Genomic DNA, 8,955 nt, shown 5'->3' with positions numbered 1-8,955 from the left:
AAAGAGCATTTTGCACAAGCGGAATTATTACCAAAAGATCATACAAAACTCAAATAATTTGCTGACTGGATTACAAGTGAAAGTTCCAGATGTTTTCAAACACATGTTTGGGGCCATGTGCATACGATTCTGACGATCTTAATGATAGTTCCAGTATGTATTATGATATGTAGTGATCAATAATTTGACATTTGCATACCAGTTACGTGTATATAAGCAGGTGACGTACATTCCGTGTTTGTCTGCCAGCAGATTGCATCAAGACAGACGCAAAGGTGAGTGAATTAGTTTGTGACGCTTTTAGTACTGTTACCGCATCACGGCAGTGGACGCCAGAAAGTGGCTTCACAAAAGTGTCTGTTGTTGGAACTCGGAAATGGTGTGACGAATACACTCTTTAGCTGCACCTGACTGAAAAGATATTTTCAAAAGTTACTTTGTATACTCTTTAAAAAAGTAGGGGAACCTGAACTTTCAATTTGGATAGGAAGTATAAGCATTAACAATCCTTTTTAAGACAGATATCGTATGAGTGAGTGAGTGACTGAGTGAGTTAACTCATTAAGCCCGAGAGCCACCTCACTACTCAACACCTGGAACCCCTTGCTGATTGTCCACTCGCTGTGCCGAGACTAATTAGTGCTATTCACACCTGATTTCCCTGGCAGGTTTCGGGGATGACAGGAAACTGTCTAGTCGTACAAACAAGTCCTGATTGCTTAATTGTGTCGTAAAAATATATGTTGAAGGAAAGCAGGTGTGAATACATATCGTGTATTGCAAAGTTTTATGTAATTTGATTGTAAGTTTCTCTTGTAGACCTTTGGCGGCTTGTACATTTATATTTTACCACAATATGCATGTATTCTTTGTATGTAAGAGATGAGTACGCACATAAACAAATTATTTCTCTCATATCAGTGTGTAAGGTTTAAATTTACAAAACATCTATGACAATGATATACTGCAAAGAAGAATTTACTTACATACTTTATAAGCTTCGATGAAAATAGCGTTTTTGCCGATACATTTCTAGTGTATACGAATTATTTTAATTTAAGTACTATTACGCTAGTCTGTGACTAACATAGAGCACATTCATAGCTTGGCACTTTGTTTCATCTAGATTTAATGCAGAAAACGTACGTGACCATACAAACATACATATAAAAAATGTACACTACATATTCCTTGCATAGACATAAAACAAAGAGTCACGTGATAGGGCGTCATCAAATTTCCCGAATAGAACGTTCGTTATCTCAACTGTTCAATATAGTGGCTGGTCATATGTTATCTGTGACCAATCGTATCATGAGATACCTGTCACAGAGGAAGTGACAGGTGATGGGGCGTGGGCGAAATTTCTGAAGAGCACGTTTGGTGACTCAACAGCTTGGATAGAGATTGATTATTGGCTATATCGTTGACCAGTCGATATGCTGGGTTTTGGCTCTATCAACTCAAGCTATCATGTAATAGTTTTTGTCTTGTAAACATACACACTGGTAACGATGTATGAAATATACAAATAAGACAAAAAGGAGTAGATAGACACTTTGGCGAGTTTATTTTACCTCATTTTAGTGTTTTCCGATAAGTAAAACAAAGCGATTGAAATCCAACCATTGAGTAGAGATAGTATTCATTTTCATATACATTTTACGCACACAACTAGTACATAAAACATAATGGTTTGCTGTACATGTAAATATAATCTTCACCTTGATACGAATGAATATCCAAACTAAAGTACACGTATTACAGAATTCACGAAATGACAGTATACTGAATTATTATTGTGTATAAAGTTGCAGTTCAAACCCCCCCCCCCACCCCAAATATTTATGAAGGTGGGGGGCGTGCCTATATTTATACTGAATGCAAACGTGGCTTCTTAAGATTACAGATGTGCATGCATGCATAAACATTACAGAGAGGGGCGTGACTCCATAAAGCAAGTTGTCCAATGATATAATAGCGCATGTGTTTATTTTACACTTGTCACGGGACAAACCTTTCAACAAGGACGTAACTACATATGCATTCTACCGGAGGCTGTTATTTCAAGGTCGAAAGAGGTGTTCAATTATCTCATTACTGTAATCTGATTGAATGATTATACGTATGTGTATCAATACCGTAACTGATATACTATCCAGCTTTTATTGACGATGGATCAATAGAGACTGAGTTCATTGATACACGTGATAATTACACCGGATTTGATAATTACAGAGATCAAATGCAAATGTTTTACACAATGCTCATGTAAATTGCATAGGAAACTGACCATTCAAATCAACATGAAACTTTCAACAGCTTGAACAAAAATGCTTGAAATACCTTTGTATGGTTTACATGTAATAACTTATGATATTACTTCTGTTTAGGTGTGAGAATTTTTTGAATTACCAACTTACTGTCTTTTGTAACAAACGTAGTAAAAGATTTCATTGTTGTAATAACACTGACATGTATATATATTCGATGCAAAGGCGTGACTTATCACTTTATATTCGATTAGGTAACATTATCAACTTTAGATTATGGAAAATAACTAGTTACAATTCAGTAAGCTTCAAATTAGTAAGTTAAATTATGCTTAATCTATTCGAGCTTGGGTGTTTAATTATTTGTGTTTATACATTATGTTTCATTATATGAAACATGCCAACGTAATAATACCTAAAAAGTAAATTCAAACTGTTCTATTGTATGTCCTTGCAATTTCGTATATTGTTTCCTATTTATTAGGAAGTTGAAGAAAATATAGTCTTCAGTAACCTCTAAACCATTACATCTAATTCAATCAATGTGCATAGGAAGTATTTTAGTATCCATTCCCAAGGAAGAGTACCAGACACAATCCCCTTTCTCGCCGACATGTGTTCATTTGCCAAACGCTGTACAAGCCTATGATAATGATTAGCATTTGCTATCAAAACACTTTAAATACTTCTTCTGACTGACACTAAAGGTTGCATCTCTCGTAAGAAAAGCTAATATTTGCTCAGTACTACTAAATTGGTTGAAATAATAGGTACAGTGCGATTTTTTAAAGTACGACACACATTTGCGTCTCTCGATGAATAAGAGGTGCTTTCTATTGACGAATATATGTGGCTCTCGCTGTGAGAAACTGCTAATTACCTACCCTATAAACACGTCACTCGCTCTGAGGCATATTTTGCCCCATATGTGCGTCTCTCGGCCTGAATGAGTTAACATGTATAGTCACATCGGCAATATTTCAGCCATATCGTGTCTTAAAAAGTTGTATATTGATAATAAATGGAATTAAATTACAAAAACCTGTCGATGAAGGGCAGTAAAATAACTAGATTATCACAGATAAAACCAGTAATGAAATCTGAAATCGAGGACAACACAATATAAAACCATGCTGTAGATCGCCAACATCAGAGTGAGTGAGTGAGTTAACATTTTACATCGCATCCTCAATATTACAGCCATATAGCGATGAAAACACTGTAATCAATGTACAATCTCTGTCAACAAAGGCCAATAAAACCAACTGGACTATCACAGATGTATATTTAAAACTAGTAATATATAGATTCTTGATTGGCATTTTAGAAGATGATATTTGATGAACATAGAGATTTTTTCTGGGTTACATCTTCTTTTTAATCTCGAGTACAACGTTTCAGGGCTTGTTCTGGCCCCATCATCAGGTAAAACTGAACAGTAACTGTTAACTCTGGCCGTGACGTCACAATGCTTATGACGTCACAATGCTATGATGACGCAATACATGTGGTGGTCAATAGATACAGATGACATGGCTAATAGAATACATGTTATTATGAATATATAAGATGTCGTTTACTGCAAAATTAATGGATCAATTTAGAACTGTTCAGATACTTATACAAAATTGTTGATTGATTTAGAAATGTACAGAGACGTATTTATAAATGTATAGAATGTAAAGTAATAGCAGTGTATACATAGAAATTATGCTTTATCCATGGGAACAGTGACGAGGGTAGGGTATTGTCTTATTGTTTTATGTACCATGCATTTGGGAGGTAGACACCCTGATCCCTGTTTATTGCTGGTTTTGTGCGTTTGATGAAGATAGCTTATATATAGCGGACGATACAATATAAAAATGGGCTCTAGATTGCCAACAACTGAAGGTAGATCACCATACTATAAGCTAGGGGCCATGGGGACTGACAGTACCTTTGCTACCTGCATGGACCCTAGTTGGATTTACATCATCCCTACAGCCGCTGATGATTGCAGGAAAATTTAGCCGAAAGTTAAAAGAACAAAAATACTACGTTTAAAAATCCATTAAACTTAAATTTAACTTTGAAAGTTCTGGGACTTACGTATCCTCTCAGGAGGACAATAATTTTTCAACATTTCAACCCGCTTTCAGGGTACAGCCACCAACAATCTCAGTTACTAAACTAAACTACCAATAATAAAAAATTTATCGTTTTACAAACTATTCATCAAGATCTATCTGATAACTATATTTCTAATTCAATAATTAAGTGAATATTAACAGTATTAAAAAGATCCTTAACAGTGTTTACAGACATCTTATGAACGCACCACCAGTTCTCTTTTATACCACCCCTAAACACAACGCATGGGATGCACGTGCACAACGCAGTAGCCCCCATACATGTGCATGGGTTATCATTCTTGAGTTTGACGGTTTCAAGAAGGCCAATACATCAATCATCTTTCAAGAGCCATTACTGTACAAACAACTGTGGTCATAAGGAAGTGCAAGTCGTGGTGCAATCTCAAACATTCATTATTATCAGATAAACATTGTTTGACTCCGATATATCTCCCAATTTTTTCCAATCGTAAATTAGAAACTAAGTTCACCTACTTTTTTAAGAGTATAATTTATCAATGTCTTAATGAGGTACATATAGGCCTGAAACGTCTTCACAAAGATAGAAACACGCATTGTGCATCTTTCCAGCATTGTATTTGAATAGTTTGTTCCTAACATTCAGAAGAGAGACCTTCAAGATAACACGTGCTTTTGGTTTATTATCCCTAGCAAGGGATACACTAGATTACTATCAACGGTATTACTAGACACAATAGCAGCGTCCTTTGGCATTGTAGTGCCAAGGTATATCAAGAAATGTTTCGGGAAATGAAAGCTGTCTATTCTTTTCTCTCGATCAATCGGAAAGTTTTTGTTATGTTTAACAACCGATTTTTTTCAATGTAACAATTCACGATTCAACAAGTCTTATTTGATCACGGACTCCTTTCTGTGCTGCAGATAACGACTTGCAATGATGCTTTTCTTCGTTTGTCTCTTGTGCCTCCCACTGTCGGTTCTCGGTGATGACCGAGACGCCCACCTGTATAGAGTCGACATCTATATGCCTCCCGAGAAGGGGAGGGACGAGACGGCGGCGATACGTAAGATTAATGACAAACTGAACGATCTTACTGACATCAAGGTTCTCTTTTCATTTAAGGTCTGTATAATTTTTAAAAATAATATGTTAATAACACACAACACAACATGTATGACAATAATTTTTGTTCTCATGCTACAGGTTTCTTATAATAAATACCAAGAACAAGGCAATCTAGGTCGCTTCTGATTAGCCTGCCGTGTACATCAATGTGTATTTTGAATCAAAATCAGCCACACTGATATGTCTACTTAAAGATACACTAGCAAATTAAAACTATTTTAATAAAACGGAGATAAAATAATTGACCGTTGATGATATTTTAATTAATTGCTGTTTGTGTCACAGGAGCTCGGAAATCCAAGAATACTTCTTGGTAAGTCGAATATTTGTCAGTGCTCTACCAGCAAAGTAACTGTGCTTCATACAGAGTGGTGTAAAGGTTATGTGATTGAGAATAGCAAAATCGTTGCTCATTTATATTAATGTATTCTCTGACAAAACCCAAACCTGGTTATGGGAGACAGAGCGGGGTGGTGCAACATATCATCTGTGACCACCATTTACGTCGATAGAAGCTAGCCAGTGGTGGCGCATTTAATTGAAAAGAGCATTCATAACGGTTTGGTGTGGATTGTCAGTCGAAGTATGGCCCAGCTAAGCCAGGGTTATCGGATGGTTCTGGTCCTGCTGTAGGCCTTAATCCTTCTCATCCCAGGTATGTTCAGTAGGGGTGTAATCTGCAGAAACAGTGGCTCGAGGCAGTACATCCACTGCAACTGTTACAATTTGAATAATCATGTTTGAACACCACCTTAGTCTCTGTATTTGCAGGGGAGAGCATGATTTATAAAAATATGTGCTGGGGGTAGCTTACGAAATTCATTGATGTATATCTTTGTCGGCCCATACTCTTCCATGCACATTTCCAGTCTTAGCCCGTTCAAGGAGGCAATCCCTGAAATGTTCCCTTGGTCTTGGGTGACTCTAGACCCATGTAATACCATCACAGCTGTCTTTTGTGAAGTATGCACACACCTGAAAATAGTAACTGCTCAATTTTCTGAACCTTGTTTGGTCACTACACCAAGCTATGCTTCGCCTACTGAACTATCAACTGGTTCTGGCACTAAGAGGCGGCAAGACAGGAATCGTTAATGTGGTAGTTAAGAATTGATTCAAAGGAAGCATCAGCCGAAAATGGCTATCTGGTTTGACATCACGTTGAGTTTGCTTGTGTTGTAAATAACGTCTCCAAAGAGATGATATTGTGTTCCGATGTCGCTTCATAACAATCCTGTTGGCAACATACCCACGGCGAGAAGAGGTCGGGTTTTTTTAAATTGTGGCATTTACAGTAAATGTAAGTGCGTGTTTGAACACCTTGCTGGTTAGCAATCAATGTACGCTGTTCACGTTACAAATACAGGCAGCTATGAGTATGCGAGCTCCTAACATCCCGATATTGCACCATGTACTAACAGACATCTGCTATCTGGGAATGACGTATTAATGTCGAGGCTCTGTGTTCAGGGGTATGTATTAAAGCACAATATGTAATAGCATAATAAATCCATATTATTTTAAGTAGATATGAAGCACAGTTACTTTTTCGCGTCAGCTCATACACTGAATAATTAATTTCTTCATTTTCTCATGAATTCGTTTCTTTGAAGTACATTTTATATGTAAGTGATGACACTTGTTATTCTCTCATATCAAGGTACTTGCCTGTACCTTGTTTGTGATAATTACTTTGGGAGGCAGGGACACAGAGCTACTTAAGACATCTTGGAGATGCTGAAAGTACAAAGAACAGCATGACTGGACAGCCGTTTTCAGTTTCTGTATATTTTAGGGGAATATAACAGGTTGATATAATCTATCAATACGGTAGTGTAACAAGTATATATTTTCACATATTAGTAGGACAAGTGATCCTCTGTAAAAGATCCAGAAGTTGTTGAAGTATTCCAAATTCACACATTTCAGTTCTTGACGTTGAGGAGCCAGGAAGCTGGTCCCAGTTGACGGGTTTTCTGTCAAGGAAGGGATACGAGTTCAGCGCCGTGTCCCTCTATCCATGCGGTGACTTCGCCAAAGTGCTTGGCGTCACCATGCCCGACGACATGTGGGCGTCATCTTTTGAGGATAAGGATCTCCTGATGGACAGGAAGACACTTCTTGTAGGAGGTAAACTTTGCCTGGAAACCAAGAGTCTGTAGTATACGCTCTGCAGCATCAGAATGACATCAGTTTTTGTTACAAATACTGGAGAATACACAGGTATTAGGAATATCAAATAGTATGATAATTATCACCTCGACATTATGTAAATGGCATGCTTTCTTGTTGAAAGTACTGGAGGAATATTGAACTACCAATATTTCTCATTTTAAGTGATGGTTTAATCTTTAAGCGGCTGCAGGGACGTTATAAATCCAGCAAAGTACTGTCGGAAACAGAAGAAAAACAATTAGGCTGTTACTCTGTATCCCTAAAATTTACACATCTGCAAATAGCATATGTCGAATAACCGACATCAGTGGGATGCGTAATAGGATATCCAGAAAAAAAAGAGTTAGAAATAATACGAATGGCTGCTAAAAACAATAGATCCGACAATAGATGTCAATTAGGTTGTTCATCCATGTATGTCGACAGACCATTGACTCACCTGGCATGAAATGCATGTGCTGCCTTGCACGCACAAGGGGTCCTCTCAAATATATTTTACGCTTTTTCATGTGTGTTGGATATGTTTCATGAATTGATTAACACCGTACGTGTCTTTCTTTCATAAGGTTTATGTTGAGATATGTAAAAGACAGCTGATATCTCTATCCCCAACCCCGACCTCAACCACCGTCTGCGACACCCGTCCTAGTTTTGCTTTTGAGACGATCCTTCCTACCTGTTTCTTTTTACAGTGATAATGAGGCTCCACGGTAACTGCATCCTTTATAGTTTCAATATTAAATTTATTTTTCTTTACGTCAGCTATCGTTTATAATGAAGCTAAGTCTAATTTTAAAATGGTCCTAATTAAAAAGTGTCCTTTCAAATGCAATGTCATCGCACACTAATTTGCACAAAACCATGGTCTGTCCTAAAAGAGTCACTTTGGACTTAGGAAAATAGCGCCTTGCACATTTCTGCACAAATCTCGCATCAGTAAAGTCCATTTTTCACGTTCCCTATCTCCCTACCTCTGAGACTGTAATAAGGCCGAACTTAGACATTTCACACTTTCACAGTGAGTGAGTGAATGAGTTAAAATTTATAGTCACAGCGGCTGTATTTCAGCCATATTGTGACTTTAAAAGTTATAAATTAACAATAAAACTCAATTGAATTACAAAAACCCGTCGACGATGGACAGTACCATAACTAGATTATCACAGTTAGAGAATTAAAACTAGCAAATTAGACAAATAGTACAGACAATACAATATAACAACGGGCTAGAGATCACCAGCAACTGAAGGTAGATCACCATGCTAGAGACCATGGCGACCTACAG

At 37.2% G+C, this 8,955-nt stretch overlaps 1 protein-coding gene across 1 annotated transcript; it reads left to right on the top strand.

The window, feature by feature from the left end:
* Positions 1 to 257: 257 nt before the first annotated feature.
* LOC124279683 lies at positions 258 to 7,625 on the top strand (the record flags this gene model as incomplete). The annotated part of the gene is made up of 4 exons (XM_046715519.1): positions 258 to 275; positions 5,291 to 5,492; positions 5,781 to 5,808; positions 7,425 to 7,625. Coding segments are annotated over exons 2-4 (418 nt in total), but the record flags the coding sequence as incomplete, so codon positions are not given.
* Positions 7,626 to 8,955: the final 1,330 nt, after the last annotated feature.

This window comes from Haliotis rubra, unplaced genomic scaffold (assembly GCF_003918875.1).
Source record: "Haliotis rubra isolate DU_JTF1 unplaced genomic scaffold, ASM391887v1 Scf2549, whole genome shotgun sequence".
Classification (NCBI taxonomy): domain Eukaryota; kingdom Metazoa; phylum Mollusca; class Gastropoda; order Lepetellida; family Haliotidae; genus Haliotis; species Haliotis rubra.
Note: the sequence above shows the minus strand (reverse complement) of the source record. Positions and strands in the feature narration are given on the sequence as shown.